Raw genomic sequence first — 18593 nt, 5'->3', positions numbered from 1 at the left:
CTAGTGACACCCAGGAATTTAAAGTTACTGACCCTCTCCATCTCAGATCCTCTGATGATTACTGGCTCATGGACCTCTGGTTTCCCTCCCCTGAAATCTACAATCAGTTCCTCGACTCTGAGTCAGAGGTTATCGTTATTACACCACTCAGCCAAGTTTTCAGTCTCCCTCCTGTATGCAGATTTATTACCCCCTTTGATACAACCCACAACAGTGGTGTCATCAGCCAACTTGTACATGGGGTTGGAGCTGTACACACTGTCGTAGGTTCTTGATTGGTAAGGGATTTAAAGTTATGGGACAATGTGGGAAAATGGGATTTAAAAAGAAAATCGGCCACGATTAAATGGGGAGCAGATTTGATGGGCTGAATAACATAATTCTGCTCCTGTGTTTTATGGTCTTAATGCTTTGGAAAGATGTGTCAGTGATGATGGCTGAGAATTGGATAAGTGCACCATGAATCCATCTGCCGCCTTTTTCCAATTACCACTCAAAGTCGGCAAATGGTATGTTGGCCTTTATTATGAGAGGATTTGAAAACAAGATGCCTGACTGAAATTACATAGGGTTTTGGTGAGTATTTCTCTTACTGTGTTGGTCTTCTAATACAGTGAGAGAAAGATTGTAATGAAGGTTCACCAGATTCATTCCTTGTTAAGGAATTAGGCAATCAGAACTGTGCACAAGACACTAATTGTAGTCTTCCTAAAGTCTTGCATGGTAGTGTAGCGGCTAGGGTAATGCTTTTACAGCATCAGTGATCAACAATTGGAGTTCAATTCCTGTTGCTGACTATAAAGAGTTTGTGCATTCTCCCGTGACTGTGTGAATTTCCTTCGGGTTTCCTCCCACGTTCCAAAGATGTAAGGGTTAAAGCATGCTATGTTGATACTGGAAGCATGTCGACAGTTGTGGGTACCCATAGTTCATGTTTGAACTGTGTTGGTTGTTGATGCAAATGACCTATATCACTGTATGCATTGATGTACATGTGACAAATAGAGTAAATCTTTAAATTTTGTATGGTACCTACTCTTGTATTCAGTTCCCTGACTGATGAAGGCCATCCTGTCAGACACCATTTTCACCACCTTATCTACCCGTGCCCCCACTTTACCCCAGGTCTCTCTGGTTTATAACATCTACCTATTGTGAATATTAAGCGGATGCAGTCAGTGCAGGAAAGTGGTACTGAGATAAATGATGAGCCTTAATCTCAACGAATGGTGGAAGTTGGGAAGTAATTTAAGATTTAAATAGCTGACATGCCTGCCTCAACTTGAATCCGGCTTATATCCTGATTTCTCCAGTGGGTTTTATTGTCGTCAGATCTGAACTATTTTAAGTCTTGTTAAGCATGTTACCACAGCGTGGAATCCTGATAATTGTGGTTCTGAAGCATGAACGAATGGAAGCCATTAGATCTGACTCACAGACGAGAAACTGGTTTAAGATACAGGGCTGCAAAGCAAGTTGCTGTTGAAATTGTTCCTTTGATTTACCACAGCTGGATGTTATAATTTAGAGTCTTGAACTCCAGACTCTACTGTAAACTCCATGAAAACTTGCTCCTATCAGTAAATTTTATATTCCTGTGCTTCGTCTGATGGGATAAAGAACTGGATTTAATGCTGGGAACGGCAGAATCTAATTTTTTTTAAAAACTTTTTTATATAATCGGACAAGGTATAGAGAAAATAATTGGCACAGCAGCAGATAATTACACTATCGCAAATATCTTCACTAATTTGTTTTTAATCAAAATAATCTGTCCTGGTAAAGAGTCTTGGCCTGAAACGTCGACTGTTCCTCTCCATAGATGCTGCCTGACCTGTTGAGTTCCTCCAGCATTTTTTGTGTGTTGCTCTGGATTTCCAGCATCTACAGAATCTCTGGTGTTGGTGCAAAATGAAATTCCTTTTCTTTTCTCCCTGTTCATCCAAAAATCTCCTCAAGAATGGTTCCAAAAGGGGAGTGTTTGTTCTCAATACTTTGTGTTGATTTGAATCACTTGAAAATGTGTTCCCCTCTGAACCAAGTGATCATGAGTTCAAGCCACAATCCACAGACTCATGATGGAATCTAAACTGACGCTTCAGTGCAGTAAAAGATTAAAGAGATTAGCTTTATTTTTCAAGTGGACATTGAACCATACAGTGAAATACATTGTTTGCGTGAACAAACAACACAATCTGAGGATGTGCCTGGAGCAGCCTGTAAGAGTCGCCACGCTTCCAGTGCCAATGTACTAATCCTAACCTGTAACCCGAACCCCAACAATTTACTAACCCTAACCTGTACATTTTACTTTGACTTTTGACATTTCAGGCCAAGACCCTTCTTGACCTGTAACTTTGACAGTTTACTTCCCTCTGTAGATGCTGCTTGACCTGCTGAGTTCCTCCAGTATTGTGTACGTGTGTTGCTCTGGATTTCCATCATCTGCAGAATCTTTTGTGTTCATGATCATAATATTTGCATTGGCCAAAAATGGATCTATGAGTGAGTTACCTGGTGCCAGGGGTCACATCGTTGAGCATAGGTGTGGTTGCTCATTTCACATGGCCTGAAGAAAGCATGTTCTTCTTGTAGAGAGTTGCTTGCTTTTGAGAAAAACTAAAACCTTTTGCCTGTGACATGAAGGAGGACCTCAGGAATTATCAAAGTGATTCTGAATTGGTAAAGCCTTTAAAAAATGTTTCTTTGTAAAAGAATCTATAAAACGTTTTTAAATCTATTTTAAAATTTCTACTCAGGTTTTTGAAGTATGTTTAAAAAAAAAGTCAGTGGGTTTGTGGTTACACCATATCCATTGAAGAAAGAAGTAATTAATGAAACGTCTTCGTGGCACTAAGCCAACTGTTAACTCCCCACCTCTGCCACAATTCTGATTCTCTACCCGAATGCATTAACCCTTTTATTGACATCCTGTAGTGCCATGGTTATTCCTCGTGAGCAGAGTTGAAAGGAAGGAAGAGTGGTACGTTGGTTTATTATTGTCAGATATACTGAGGTGCAGTGAAACACTTGCATACAGCTGTCCATACAGACAAATCATTAAACAGTGTACTGAAGTAATACAAGGTAAAACAATGGAGTGTAGAATAAAGTGTAATAGCTACAGAGAAAGTACAGTGCAGGCAGACAGTAAGGTGCAAAGCTGTAATGAGGTTGATTGTGAGGTCAAGTCCAGTTTATCAAACTAAGGGACTGTTCAACAGTGAGTCAGAAGCTGCCCTTGATCCTGATGGTACGTGCTTTCAGGCGTTTGTGTCTTCCGCCCGATGAGAGAGGGGGAACAGAGAATGTCCAGAGTGGATGGGGATCTTTGATTATGTTGACTGCTTTACCAAGGAGTGCCAGAAGTGTGGACAGAGTCCATGGAGGGGAAACTGGCTTCTGTGATGTGCTGAGCTGTGTTCTTGTGTTCTTGTGTTCTCAGGCAAACTAGTTGCCATATCAACCTGTGATGGGTCCAGATAAGAGGTTTTCTGTGGTATATCAACAAAATATATGAAAGTCAAAGGGGACATACCAAATTTCTTTAGCCTCCTGAGGAAGTAGAGGTGCTGGTGAGATTTCTTGGCTGTGGCGTGTACGTGGTTGAACCAGGACAGACTTTGGTGATGTTCACTCCAAAGAACTTGAAGCTCTCAACCTTCTCAATGGCAGGGCATTCAAAAATACTCATATTGGTAACCCAGTACCTTTTGATATCAATTGGCTGTAAAATTTCCTGCATCAGGAGTCCAACTGCTTTGTACCTGTTCTGGTTTCTTCTTCCTTTCTTTCCTAATGAAGGGTCTCAGCCCAAAACATCAATTAATTACACAGATGTTGCTTTATCTGCTGAGTTCTTCCAGCATTTTGTGCATGTTACTCTGGATTTCCACCTTCTGCAGAGTCTCTTGTGCACCTGTGTTCCATCTAATAGTCTTCTGGAGTTCCTGGTTCCCAACCATTTTAACCCCCACCCCCTCATTTCTGTACTAACCTGTCTGTCTTCGATCTCTAGTGCTGGGAGAGGCTCAATTCCAACTAGAGGAACAGCATCTCGTATTCTGCTTGGGTGGTTTACAACCTGATGTCATGAATATTGAGTTCTCAAGTTTCAGGTAACCTGCTTCCCCCATCTGTCCCTTTCTCTGTCTTCCTGATCTATTCAATTCATTTTATACCCACTCAAGTACCTCCACACCCCCAATCACCCTGTTTCTTTCTCTTCCTCTACCCACTCCATCTGTCTATCACTCACGCAGTCCTCCCATTGGGTACCTCTCCCTGCCACTGTTCCCACCTCCCCTGTTCGGTTCCACTCTCCACCTTCCTCTTCTATCAGATCCTACTCTCTTTTGTTGCCTACACCTCTCACCTCCCAGCTTCTGTCGCCGTTCCCAGACTCTACTCCTTCATTTGCCTATTACCTTCTGACACAGTGTTGTGTTTGTCACTGTGGGATAGTGCAGAGCACACCTGGATGCCAGCATGCAGGATACTCAACTGAACTTTGTTGACAATCCTGCTTGTGTAGTATGTGAACTCCTCTCATGTGTGAGTGACTAACTGAGTGGCATAAGAGTAACATTATTAACTACCACTATATCACCCATTCTTGAGAAAGAAGAAAAACTAGGTATGTACTTCTTGTCCAGAGAACTTCATTGAAAATATAGTCACTGAAATTGAGAGGTTGAGTTCATTTTACCCATAGCACCAATTGGAGGTGTGGGTTCAAGGGGAAGCAGGTTACTTGTAACTACCGCTACAGACCTGCCCGACACCTGCCAGCTCTTGCTCCATACCTGCCCCTCACCATTATACTTGCTGTCATCTCTGAATCCAGACAAAGGCTTTCAACCCAAAATATTAACCATTTCCCTTCGTAGGCATGCTGTCTGACCAACCTGCTGAGTTCCTCTGGTAATTTCTTTGTGGCTTGACTATCTTACGGTTGCTGTTTGTGGATGGAGACCATTTACCTAAAACTTTATAACCTTTGCTGTTAAATTAGTCAGGGAAGCACAGTGGCGTCACTGATAGATCCACTGCCTCACAGCTCCAGGGACTCGGTTCAGTCCTAACCTCTAGTGCTGTCTTTATGGAGTTTGCATGTTCCTCCTGTGACTGTATGGACTTCTTCCCACTATCCAAAGACATGCAGATTGACACTGATTGACCAATTATTAATTGATTAATTGACTACTGCAAATTACCCTCTTTTAGAAGCTGAAATGATTGCACCTTTGGGTAGGGGGAGATTTAAAGATTAGCTTTATTTGCTATATGTACAGTATATCAGAACGTGCAGTGAAATGTATTGCTTTGCATCAATGACCAACACAGTCTGAATATGTGTTTGGGGCATCCTGCAAGTGTCACCATGCTGCTGGACTCAACGTAGCATGCCCACAACCCACTAACCCTGACCCGCACAACTTTGGAGTGTGAGAGGGATCCAGAGCACCCAGAAGAAACCCACATAGTCACGGGGAGGGAATTGTACCCTGATGCTGGGGGGGTGGTGCAGAGGGGGAGGTTTGTTGGGAAGAAGGTGAGTGAGTAGTCTAGAGGGAACTACAGTGGGTTTAAATGTGTTGCCACTGTGGTTAAATATCTTTGTGCACTCTTGTGTTGAATTTGATGTTCAAGAACAGCTCACTTGTGAGAGTTATTATGACAAAGAACCCAGAAGGAAATGTGATTGAGCTGCTGGGCTCTCTCGGGTGCCTGTGTGATTCCTCTCTTTATTTAAGTGTAAATATAACACAGAGTGGCTCTTGTTCTTTTCAGAAACAAGTACAGGGCACTGCTGTTAAATGTAGAAATGATCTATCTCCAATCTGTTTCGATTTGTCCGAACTGTGCGGGTGAATGACTGTTGAAGGACACCAAGAGAACAAAAGCTTGTTTTTCATTCTGGAGCAGCGATGGAGTTATGTAGGATTCCATTAGAAACACGGACTGGGATCTTACCCTTTCAAACTATGCCCTTGTTTAAATATGGGGAAACACAGCATTTATGTAGCAAATTGTAAACAAAAGAGGTTCTGCAGACGCTGGAAATCTAGAGTAACACACACAAAATGCTGAAGGAACCCAGCACGTCAGGCAGTATCGATGGAGGGTAATAAACAGTCAACATTCTGTGCCACGACCTTTCATCAGGACTGTAAAGGAATTGAGCAGAAGTCAGAGCATGGAGGTGTAGGGAGCAGGAGGAGTACAAGTTGGCACGTGAGACTGGGTGAGGAGGAAGCTGGGTGAGTAAGGGAGGGATGAACTAAGGAGCTGAAGAGATATTGGGCTCAAGAAGGAATCTGAAAGGAGAGGAGGGTGGTCTGTGGGAGAAAGGGAAGGAGGAGGGGCAGCAGAGAGAGGCAATGGGCAGGTGAGGAAAAGGGAAGAAGTAAGAGCAAAACGGGCAACTGATAAAGAAAAAAAGTGGTGGGTAAAAATTAACAGAAGTTGGAGAAATCAATGTTCATGCCATCGGGCTTGAGGCTCCCAGATGGAATATGAGTATTGCTTCTCCAAACTGAATGTGTTTTCACCGTGGCAGTAGAGGAGGCTATGGACCACCATGTCAGAATGGGAATGGGAAGTGGAATTGAAATGGCTGGCCGCTGGGAGATCCAACCTTTTGTGTCTATCCTAGCAAAGGTGCTTGACAAAGCAGTCTCCCAATCTACGTCAGGTCTTCCCAGTATGGAGGTGGTAATATTGTGCCCTTGAAGTCCCAGAATCCGTTACAGCTGATGAAGCATCCAGCATGTTAATGGCCAGATAATTTGTATTTTAGTCGTACTTACAGTATTGTGCCAAACTAATAGACTGAGAGGAAGAAGTACAAAGGACTATTATAGGGTCACTATAGGAAGGATGTGGGAGCTTTAGAGAGGGTACAGGGCGATTTACCCATGTAAAGGGTTTTCCAAAGAGAGTGGGAGATTTCCAAGCTGAATAATGGGAGTGGTATTGAGAGCTACGGTCTGAGTGTGGGTCAGTGGGACTAGGTATAATAATAGTTCGGCATGGTCTGTTTTTGGAGACCGTAAGACATAGGAAAAGAATTAGGCCGTTCAGTCCATCAAGTCTGCTCTGCTATTCAATTCCGGCTGATTCTCGATTGTGATGCTTGTTGTCAGTGTTGGATAGTTCTCTAAGCATTGACAGCTCAGCTATGTGCCTCTGCAGCAATGTTAAACCATGCTGGCTTTGATTGTAACACTTCTGATGGGTAAACGTGGTTTGGAATTGTGGCTAGGTGATTCAGCAGTCAAGTTGGTTTTATTGTTGAACTGTCATTGTTTTATGTGTTCCTTGACAAAACCTTCAAGATATGTTGTTGGATCTCAGTGACCTGCTGCAGGTACGTACTGTGCAATGGATGGAAATGTTTGTGCTTATCCTGTTTTCTTCGTTAAGTCTTTGGTATGTGACTATATATACTCAGTGCCCACTTTATTAGGTACAGGAGTAGAACCTGTTGTGTTCTTCTGCTGCTGAAGCCCAACCACTTCAAGGCACAACGTGTTGCCATTCAGAGACACTCTTCTGCACACCACTGATTTAACATGTGGTTATTTAAGTTAGTTGTTTTCCTGTCAACTTGAACCAGTCTGGCCATTCTCCTCTGACCTGTCATTAACAAACTGTTTTTGCCCACAGAGTTGATGTTAACTGGATGTTTTTTGTTTTTCCACACCGTTCTCCATAAGCTCTATTAGTGACTGTTGTGTGTGAAAATCGTAGGAGATTAGCAGTTTCTGAGACACTCAAACCATCCTGTCTGACACCAGCAATCATTCCATAGTCATAGTTACTTAGATCACATTTCTTCACCATTTTCATGTTTGGTCTGAACAACCGAACTTCTTAGCCATGTTTGCATGCCTTTAAACATTTAAGTTGCTGTTGCATGATTGGCTGTTAAGATTATGTGCATTTACGAGTAAGTGTACAGGTGTACCTAATAAAGTGGCCACTAAGTGTATTTCCCTGTACGTTATTTTGTGGTATTTGTTAGATACTTTCACGAAGGTGAGGGAGCAGGTAAGACTTGGTCTCCCTAACATTCCCTCGTGTATTGAAATGTGACCCACATTGGCTTGTTTTCCATAGAGATGTGTTTCTTTTACAGCATTTTTATGAAGTACCATGGACCCCTCAGTAACAGATGAGAAAGGTTTGTGGAGTACATATGAGGAGTGTTTGATGTCTCTGGAGCTGTACTTCCATATGTGATGGAGTTCGGAAAGAGTGAGAGATCTCATTGAAATCTGAATACTGAAAGGACATACAGAAGGGATATGGAGAGAATGTTTCTATCAGTGGGAAAGTTTAGAATGCAAGGGCACAGCTTCAGAATAAAATTATGTCCCTTTAAAATTGAGATGAGGAGAAATTTCTTCAGGCAGACAGTGGTGAATCTTTAGGAATTTGTTGCCACAGTCATCTGTGGAGGTCAAATCATTGGGTATACAGGTGGCCCCTGTTTTCTGAACGTTCGCTTTACGACACCTCGCTGTTATGAAAGACCTACATTAGTTACCTGTTTTCGCTAACAGAAGGTGTTTTCACTGTTACAAGAAAAGGCAGCACGCGCCCGAACAGCCAAGCTCCTCCCCCGGAACTAAATTCTAGCCGGCATTGCTTGAACGCGTGCTTTATCTCTATTTATTTTGTGCATCCGTTAGCAAGATGAGTTCTAAGGTATCGAAAAAGCCTAAAAGAGCTCGTAAGGGTGTTACACTTAACATAAAACTAGACATAATTAAGCACTTTGATTGTGGTGAACGAAGTAAGGATATTGTCTGCGCGTTAAACTTGCCTGCGTCCACCATTCGCACTATTTATACGCAGAGAGAAAGAATTTTGAAAGCTGCCAATGTTACTGTTGGTTCTGCTCATAGCAAAGTGGTCTCTCTTAGTCGGCATCCAATAATGGATAAAATGGAAAGTCTGTTGCTTGAGTGGATTGATGGGTGTACAAAGTGTGGTGTTCCGTTAAGTTTTCTTATACTTAAGGAGAAATCAGTCAGTCTCTTTAATAAGCTGAAACAGAAAACACTGGACGATGGTGATGAAAGTGTTGCGAAAGTGGAATTTAAAGGTTATGGGTGGTTTGATGGGTTTCTGAGGCGAGGGCAGCTTCATAGCTTAAGCAGTGGTCCCCAAACTCAGGGCTGCGGACCGGTACATTGCTGCGAAGAATGCAGGGGTGCAGCAGCAGTCGGAATGCACCCAGCACATCTTTAAGAAAAAAGCCAAAATAAACAAGCTAATTAATTTGGTGCCGCCCGGCACGTAAATGTTGGCCCAGATCAGAGGAAATTACCGATTGCGTCAGGTGCTTATTTGTATAAGCAAGTGTTTAACTGTGACGAAACTGCAATTTATTAGAGTCTTCCCAATTTTGGTAAGTGAAACTACACTGTGCATACATTATTTCTACTTTATATAGGCTGTGTATTTTTATGTGTTATTTGGTATGATTTGGCAGCTTCATAGCTTAAAGGTTACTGGAGAGAGTGTTTCTGCCGAGAGCGCTTCCGCGAGATTTTCGCTGCGCTAGACGGTGCTGCAGAAAAGTATTTCTACTTTATATAGGCTGTGTATTGTCATATCATTCCTGCTTTTACTATATGTTACTGTTGTTTTAGGTTTTATGTGTTAATTGGCATGATTTTGTAGGTTATTTTTAGGTCTGGGAACGCTCAAAAATTTTTCCCATATAAATAAATGATAATTGCTTATTCACTTTATGACATTCCGGCTTACGAACCATTTCATAGGAACGCTGTACTTTCGGATAACGGGGGAAACCTGTATTTAAGGCAGTAATTGACAGTTCTTGTGTGGTAAGGGAGTTAGGGGTTGCAGGTCGAAGATGGGAGAATGGGATTTAAAAAAAAATTCAGCCATGATTGAATGGCAGAACAGACCTGATGGGCAGAATGGCCTAATTCTGTTCCTATACCCGATTGTTTCACTCCCTGTTACCTCAAATGCAGCACCATTTAGTTCATAAATAATAAAATAAAATAAAATAAAATTTTTGAAAATAAAAAAAGCTACGGATGATGAAAATTTGAAATGTAAGCAGAAAAAAACATTATAGCAGTACTGAGCAGGTCATTCAGCTTCTGTAGAGAGGGAATACTTCTGTCGTGTTCTCCAAATAAGCTGTCTGATGCTGAATATTTTCATCATTCCCTGTTTTATTATGGGTTTACTATCTGCTCTATCGAGGAAATTGTTTCATCTACTCTCTGTGGGTTTCCTGCAGAAGAAACCTGTTGTTATTGCACGTCCCTATGAGAAGTGTGTGGTAAGCTGGTACTATGCCTTGAACCACTGTAATTGTCGTATTTTGGATATTTCCACAGTGCAATTTGGAAGTTGATCACGATTCAAGTTCCGTAACTATGAAGGTTTTGTCCTTCCAGGTATTGTGGAGAGGGTGAAGTTCACAGGTCTTGCTTATGTTGTTAGGGAAGCTTGATCAGATTCAGATTTATATATCACATGTGCATTGAAACATACAGTCAATGCATCGTGCACCCAAGAATGTGCTGTGGGTAGTGCACCATACATTCCAGTGCCAACCTAGCATGCCTGAAATGCTCAGCAGAATACCACAGAGCACAAATAAACAGAACATACCAAGCAACAACAGCTACTCAAGCCCCGTTTGTCCTCCATTCTGCCCCCCGCCGACCAAACACACATGCACAGTCCTCTAACCGGGAGCCTACAGCCTCCAGGGGACGCATGAATTTGTAGACATTGGGCCTTTGACTTCCCTAGTGGGGTTCAAAGAGACTCACAGACTCTAGGACTCTGGGTCTGAGTATAATGCATTCTTTATCTGTATAAACTCCAGCCACTGTGCTGTTGGTGGAGGGGGTGAAAGTTTAAGGTGGTGAATCGGTTGCCAAGTAGGCAGTGTCAGCTTGATCTAGGATAATATTGAGGTTCTATATTGACCTTGGACAAGTGAAAAATATTTTATCACATAGTTAGTGTGCCTGAAGAGTTAATACAAGTCATCCCCTAGAGAATAGTCAGCCTCAGACCTGCACTTGTGAGGAGCGTTTGATAACTCTGGGCCTATACTTGCTGGAGTTTAGAAGCACAAGGTGGAATCTCATTGAAACCTATTGAATATTGAAAGGCCTAGATAGAGTGGATGTGCAGAGAATGTTTCCTGTAGTAGGGGAATCTAAGATCAGAGGGCATGGACTCAAAATACAAGGATGTACCTTTAGAACGGACGAGGAGGAGTTTCCTTAGCTAGAGGGTGGTGAATCTGTGGAATTCGTTGCCATGGACAACTGTAAAATCTGTCATTAGCTTTTCTTAAAGTGGAGGTTGATAGGTTTTTGATTGTAAGGGTGTCAAAGGTTACAGGGAGGTGCCAGAAGAATAGTGTTGTTTAATAAGTCAGATTTGATTAGGGAGCTTAAGGTAAAGGAACCCCTAGGAGTCAGTGATCCTGATATGATAGAATTCACCCAGCTAATAGAGAGGGAGAAACTAAAGTCAGATGTATTATAGTCGAGTAATATCACCTGTCCTTTCTCTATAATCTTTAAACTTATTCTGTGATGGATATTCACTGTCCAGGGGGCCTTCTTTTTTGCCAAGCTCAGCTTTCTAAACACAGCAGCTGACACCTCTAAAGATCAAAGTGTTGCTTTGAATCAGTTGATTTTCCAACTAATATTCTTTGTTTAGCTTCTTGTCATAAACGGGAGCCGGTCTTCAGGTCATGATGCAAATGGAAAACAGTGATCAGTTTGAAGTTAAAGACAGCTTTGCAAACAAATGCTGTCTGTAGAACAGACTCAGTGGTGCCACAGCGCTTGGGCTTATTGCTCAACAGTTGTAGTGTAAGGCAATTTTAATTTGGCTTGTTTCAAACCTGAAAATACTGGTTAAGTTATTTAGTTCAAATAAGCTTGCAGACAAGAATATTATCTTTTAGCATATTATAGTGGAGTAAAAAGAAGTGCATAAGCATGAAAGAGGAGCTGGCCAAAGTTGATTGGAAAGGGACACTAGCAGGGATGGCAGCAGAACTGCAATGGCTGGAGTTTCTGCAAGCAATTCAGAAGGTGCAGGATAAATGCATCCCAAATAAGTATTCCAAAGAGAGGATGAGGTAACTGGCTGACAAGACAAGTCAAAGACAGAATTAAAGAGGGCATCCAGTGCCCTGAAAAAGTATTCAGCCCCCAACCCTTTGCTCACATAAATGAGTATTACAAACAGGAATTTTGATCAATTTAGTTGAGAAGTTTTATTTGTGGGTCACATTCTCCTTTTTCACAGTAGAGCCCAAAAATCATGGAAAATTTGAAGCATGAAAAACTAAAAATTCAAAACCTGAAATGTCAGCAGTTCAAAAGTATCCATCTTCATTTGCTCAGTACTTAGTTGAACCACCGCTCACAGGTGTTACGCCAGTAGTCTTTTTGGATAAGTCTATTAGCTTTGCACAACGTGACGGAGCGACGTTTGCCCATTCCCCCTTGAAAAATTGCTCAAGTTATGCCAGGTTAATTGGATAGCTGCAGTGGACAAAAATCTTGAATTCTTGCCAGAGATGCTCGATTGGGGTTAAGGTCAGGATTCTGACTGGGCCACTCAAGGACATCAATTTTCTTCATTTAAAGTCACTCCATAGTAGTTCTGGCAGTGTGTGTTGGGTGTTTTCCTGCTAAAAGACAAACTTCCCACCCAGTTTAAACTTTCTGGCAGAGCCTAGTTTGTTTTTATCCAGGATCTCTCTGTATTTAGCAGCACTTATTTTTCCATCAATCCTGACAAGATTTCAAGTCCCTGCTATTGAAAAGTGTTTCCATTGCATGATGCTACCTCTGCCATACTTTACAATAAGGATGGTGTTACCTGGCTGATATGCAGTATTAGATTTATACCATGTATACCACTTAGATTTAAGGCCAAAAAGTTCCACTTTAGTCCCATTTGACTACAAGACCTTCTTCCACATCTTTACAATATCTTCTAAGTGATGCTTTGCAAAGTCTTTATGGGCAAGGATATGCTTTTTTTATAGCTAGGACTTTGTCCTTGCCAGTCTTGCATTAATACCCTTCTTGTGCAAGACCTTAGAGATTGTGGAGCCATGAACTTCATCTCCAGTTGCAGACATTGACCTGCAGCTCACTCAGAGTGCCTGCTGGCATCACAGTAACCTCTCTCACAAGTGCCATTCTTCTCCAGCAACTAAGTTTAGAGGGGTACCCTGACCTAGGGGGTGTGGTTGCTGTTTCATATTTTTACCACTTTTTTCAGGATGGACTGAACTGAGCTCCGAGATATGTTCAGTGCCTTTAAGATGGTCTTATACCTTTCCCCAGATTTGTGCTTCTCTATTATCATTTCCCAGACTTTTCCTGAATGTTCTTTATTCTTCATTTTAGTTTGGTCTGTTGAAAATCTGGACCTTACAGAGAGAAGGAGTGTTTATTCTTATGAATTCATTGAAAATAGGTGATCCTCTAATTTTTGAAAATCAATAAATATGGATGAGTTGGTAAGATAATTTTACCTGAGGAAAGTTAGCATGGTGGTGGTTGCAAAGGGGATGGATACTTTGTCAGCCTCACAATTTTGGTTTGTAAGTTTTAGCAAATTGTTGAGAAGTTTTGGAATTTTGATTTTACATGGTGCACAATGTTTTGTAGATTAGCTCAAAATGCAACTTCAGTATATTTTAAATTCAGAAAATGAGACAGTAAAATGTGAAAATATTTGTGGGGCTGGAATACTTTTTCAAGCCACTGTATAAATACCAAAAGTTGGTGGGAAATTAGAGGATTGGGAACCTTTTAAAAGCCAACAGAAAGTAACATAAAAAAAAAATGAGAGAAAAGATGAACTATAATGGTAAACTAGCCAATAATATAAAAGAGGATACAAAAAGTCTTTTTAGATATATAAAGAGTAAAGGAGGAGTGAAGGTGAATATTGGATCACTGGAAAATGACACTGGAGAGGTAGTAATGCGGGACAAAGAAATGGCAGACAAACTTGATAAGTATTTTGCATTGGTCTTCACTGTGCAAGACACTAGCAGTATGCCAGAAATTTGATAGTGTCGGGGACATACTGACACCTCTGAAAGTGGTAGCTTAAGTGTAACCTAAGTATTCCTTAAGTATTTGTGGAGGTATTAGTAGCGCTCTTTCAAGAGTCACTAGATTCTGGAATGGTTCCAGAAGACTGAAAAATTGCAAATGTCACCTCTACTCTTTGAGAAGGGAGCGAGGCAGAAGAAGAAAAAATATAGGTCAATTTGCCTGCCTTCAGTGGTTGGGAGGCTGTTGGAAACCGTTATTAAGAGTGTAAGTTCAGGGTACTTTAAGGCACATGATAAAATAAGCCGAAGTCAGTATTGTTTCCTTAAGGGAAAATCTTACCGGACAAATTTGTTCTTTAAGGAAATAATAGGCAGCATAGACGAAGGTGAATCAGTGGATGTTGTTTACTTGCTTTTTCAGAATCCTTTGACAATGTTCCGCTCATGAGGCCGCTTAACTTGATAAGAGTCCATGGTATTACAGAAAAGTTACGAGCATGAATAGAGCATTGGCTGACTGGCAGAACGCAAAGAGTGGGAATAAAAAGGGCCTTTTTTGATTGGTTGACAGTGACTAGTGTTGTGGTACAGGGGTTGGTATTGGAACCACTTTAATGGTTTGGATAACTTACTTGATGTCTTTGTGGCCAAATTTGTGGACAAATTTATGAAGATAAATGGAAGGGCAAGTAGTGTTGAGGAAGCAGGGAGTCTATAGAAGGACTTCGATTAGGAGAAAAAGCAAAGAAAAGGCAGATGGAATATAGTGTAGGGATCTATGAACTCATGCAATGTGTTAGAAGGGATTAAGGCATAGGCTATTTTCAAAATGGGGAGAAAATTAAAAAAATCAGAGGTGCAAAGGGACCTGGGAGTCTTCATGCAGGATTCCCTAAAAGTTAATTTGCAGATTGAATCGGTGGTAGGGAAGGCAAATGTAATATTAGCATTCATTTTGAGAGGACTAGAATATAAAAGGAAGGATGTAATGCTGAGGCTTTATAAGGCATTGGTCAGACTGCACTTGGAGTATTGTGAGCAGCTTTGGGATCCTTGTCCAAGAAAAGATGTGCTGGCATTGGAGAGGATCCAGAGGAGAAGAATGATTCTGGGAATGAAAGGATTAAGGTATGAGGAGCGTATGATGGCTTTGGGGTGTACTCGCTGGAACTTGGAAGAAGGGGAATCTCATTGAAACCTATTCAATATTGAAAGGCCTAGATAGAATGGATGTGGAGAGAATGTTTCCTATAGTGGGGCTGTCTAGTCCCAGATTGCATAGCCTCAGAATAGAATGATGTTCCTTCAGAGCAGAAGGAATGATGTTCCTACTTAGCCAGAGGGTGGGAATTCATCGTTACAAATGGCTGTGGAGGCCAAATCATTGGATGTATTTAAAGCAAAGGTTCTTGATCTGTCAGGGCATCAAAGATTACAGGAGAAGGCAAGAAAATAAGTTTGAAAGGGATAATCAATTAACCATGATGGAATGGATGAGCCAAATAGCCTAATTCTGCTCCTATATCTTGTAGTTTTATGGCTCTTGGAAGCCATAGTAGTTATACAACTAGTTCTGTTAAATTTAAAATATGTGCATAAATATTTGATCTCCCATAACACAGAGATATGGACCAAGAACTGGAGATCTAAAGTTTTATCTTGGTCAAAAGAGCTCCTCTTGTGTCATGAGTTTCTATAGTTCACCAAGTCCCTCAGCATTAACTGTCAAGTAGATTAGGTGTTGTGATTTTGTGTGTGTGTGTGTGTGTGTGTGTGTGTTGTGTGGTGTGTGTGTGTGTTGTGTGTGTGGTGTGTGTGTGTGTGTGTGTTGTGTGTGTGTGTGTGTGTGTGGACTATCATCCTTATTTTGATGTTGGGCTGGCAGAACAGCATTGACAAGGGCTGGTGGCCTCCCCAGGGTTAGCAAGTTGTTAGTGGGTTCTGGAATCGGAGTTCTGTGCAGGCAGGAGGAACAAGGGCTAGTGACCCCCTGGGCATACAGGCGTTCGAGGCCTAGTGTTTGGTGATGAGTGAGTCCTGGGATCGAGATTGAAGCTCAAAGCCCGAAGGTCGATTGGAAGTCGAGTCTCAATGGCCAGACCCGAGTCCGTGAATCTAGTCAAGTCCACTAAGGCAGCCGAAGGCACGAAGTCTGCAAGTCCAAGTCTTTGAGCCTGGTGGCTGAAGATGGCCTGATCTGATATTGAAGGAATATCTGTGTGTGTAGTGGGAGAGAGGAATGTGGCTTTTTGTCTGTTGTTGTTTTGTCACTTATCTTTTGTGTTCTTTTCATCACATAAAGCAGTAATAACATTTTACTGTTTACTTTTTAACTTGTGTTGTAAAGCGCAAATATTTGTTAACTTATTTCTGGTAATATTACTTTATTGTTGTTTGTGAGTTTTATGTTCTGTGTTGTGCACCTTGGTCTGGAGGAACATTGTTTTGTTTGGTGGTATATACACGTTTGTATGTATATGGTTGAGTGATAATAAATTCGATCTTGAACTTGAACATGGTGGGCATGCTTTATTGGTGCCAGAATGTGGGCTGCTCCCAAAGCACCCCCGGATGTGTTGGCTGTTAATATAAGCGATGCACTTTACTGTATGTTTCAATGTACATTTGATAAATAAATCAGTATCTTATTTGATTGTGAGGCTGCTGTTGAATGCCAACAGGTGGTGTTTGCAGTCCCTCTTGCTGGAGAAGTTGGTTGCTGTGGCAAGAATGCTGTTTGTTACTGAGCCCATGGCTTATTGTACTCCAGGGTTCAGTGCAGGCACAGGCTTCTTCATCATCTCAACTGCAGGGATATGCTGTTAGAAGCTCTGGAGAGTTCCTGAATTACATCTCACCGATATGACACACTGCAGGTATGGGCCACCAGTGCTGCAGGGACTGAAAATTTCAGCTGCTCAGTAGGCTAACATATTGGCCCACCTCCATCAAACGCAGCCACTCCACTTCCAGTGAGAACATGCCCTTTAGATTCCCTTTAAATCCTATTTCTGCTGAATGGTTTGCAGCTGTTGAGAGCTAAATTAGGTTGCTATTTGTTTGCATTTTAACTTGACCAAGTGTATTTGTAAATTCTGCGTGGATGCAGCTGGTGCCCAGTTTATTTTTGACTTTCCAGCTGCTCCTCCTGAGTGAGCAGCTTGTATACTGCCCCATATCAGCAGGATTATTTTCCCTTTTTTGTACTTTCTGTTTATAAATACACACACACAAACACACCCTACAGTCTATTTGACAGCTCTTCTGTGGGCGTTGGTGAACCTATAGAAATTCATGGCACAAAAAGAAGTCTTTGGTCTCGTTGTGAATCCTGATCAAAATAGAACCAGCTCTCGGTGCATAGCTCTGTGTGTTATGGGAGATCAAATGTTCATAGATACATTTTGAAATATGATGATTTCTCTATCCTCCTCATGGAACCTTACAGCACAATACAGGCCCTTCAGCCCATGATGTTGTGCCAACCTTTTAAGATCAATCTAATCCTTCCCTCCTGCATAACCCTACATTTTTCTTTCATCCATGTGCCTATCTGAGTCCCTTAAATGTCCCTAATGTAATTACCCCTACCAAGCACCCACCACTCTACGTTTAAAAAATAAATCATATATCCGACATCCCCCATACTTTTCTCTAATTATGCTGCCCCCGGTATTAGCCATATCCGCGCTGGCCATCCTTTCAATGCTGCTTATTATCTTATACACCTCTATCAAGTCTCCTCGTGTTCTCCTTCTCTCCAAAGAGAAAAGCTCTAGCTTGCTCAACCTCTCCTCTCTCCAGGCAACAAACTCGTAAATCTCCTCCACACCTTCTCGAAAGCTTGCACATCCTTCCTATAATGAGGTGAGGAGAAATAAGTCAGTACTCCCAAGTACAGCCTAACCAGAGTCAGGGCATTAAATATAGAAGGTGGCACAATCGTGTAGCAGTTAGCTTAACACTGTTATATGCTCACAACTCACTAACTCTAACCCATACATCTTTGGATTGTGGGAAGAAACCAGAGAATGTACAAAATCCTTTCAGACAGCGGTGGGAATTGAACCCTGATCTTACATCTAGCATTGAAAATTGTTACGCTAGCCGCTATGCTACTGTGTTGCCACTGATGGTGCCCAGTCTGCTGAGCATTTTCTGTAGCTCTGAACTGCATTTTCACATGTTTCTTTTTCTGATGTATTTATCCAGCAGATGGCTTTTTCAACATGGCAGTCCTGGCACCGCCCTATCAGAGCTATTCCCTACCTCCCATCATCCAGCCACGTTGCAACTTCAGACTAACTTGTTTCATCACTTTTCCAGTTCTGATAAGGGCCTTTCACATGAGCCATTCACTCTGTTTCTTTCTCCACATATGCTGCCTGACCTGCCGAGCTTTTGCCAACGTTGCAATCCTCTTGTTGACTTGGTACAATCTAATATTTCTTCAGTACATTACTGTTCATTTTAACCCTTT

At 41.7% G+C, this 18593-nt stretch overlaps 1 protein-coding gene across 2 annotated transcripts in view; it reads left to right on the top strand.

Moving 5' to 3' along the window:
* The window catches only part of brf1b (BRF1 RNA polymerase III transcription initiation factor subunit b), a 459400-nt gene that overhangs the window by 198546 nt on the left and 242261 nt on the right, over nt 1–18593 (top strand). The window contains exon 4 of one of the 2 annotated variants that reach the window (XM_063045501.1): nt 7341–7372. The exons of the other annotated variant lie outside the window; for it this stretch is intronic. Coding sequence (XP_062901571.1) covers nt 7341–7372 — 32 coding nt within the window. The remainder of the gene's footprint in view (nt 1–7340; nt 7373–18593) is intronic. 2 annotated transcript variants of the gene reach the window in all.

This window comes from Mobula hypostoma, chromosome 1 (assembly GCF_963921235.1).
Source record: "Mobula hypostoma chromosome 1, sMobHyp1.1, whole genome shotgun sequence".
NCBI classification, from domain to species: domain Eukaryota; kingdom Metazoa; phylum Chordata; class Chondrichthyes; order Myliobatiformes; family Myliobatidae; genus Mobula; species Mobula hypostoma.
The sequence above is the reverse complement of the archived record's forward strand: the minus strand, read 5'-3'. Positions and strand labels throughout refer to the sequence as shown.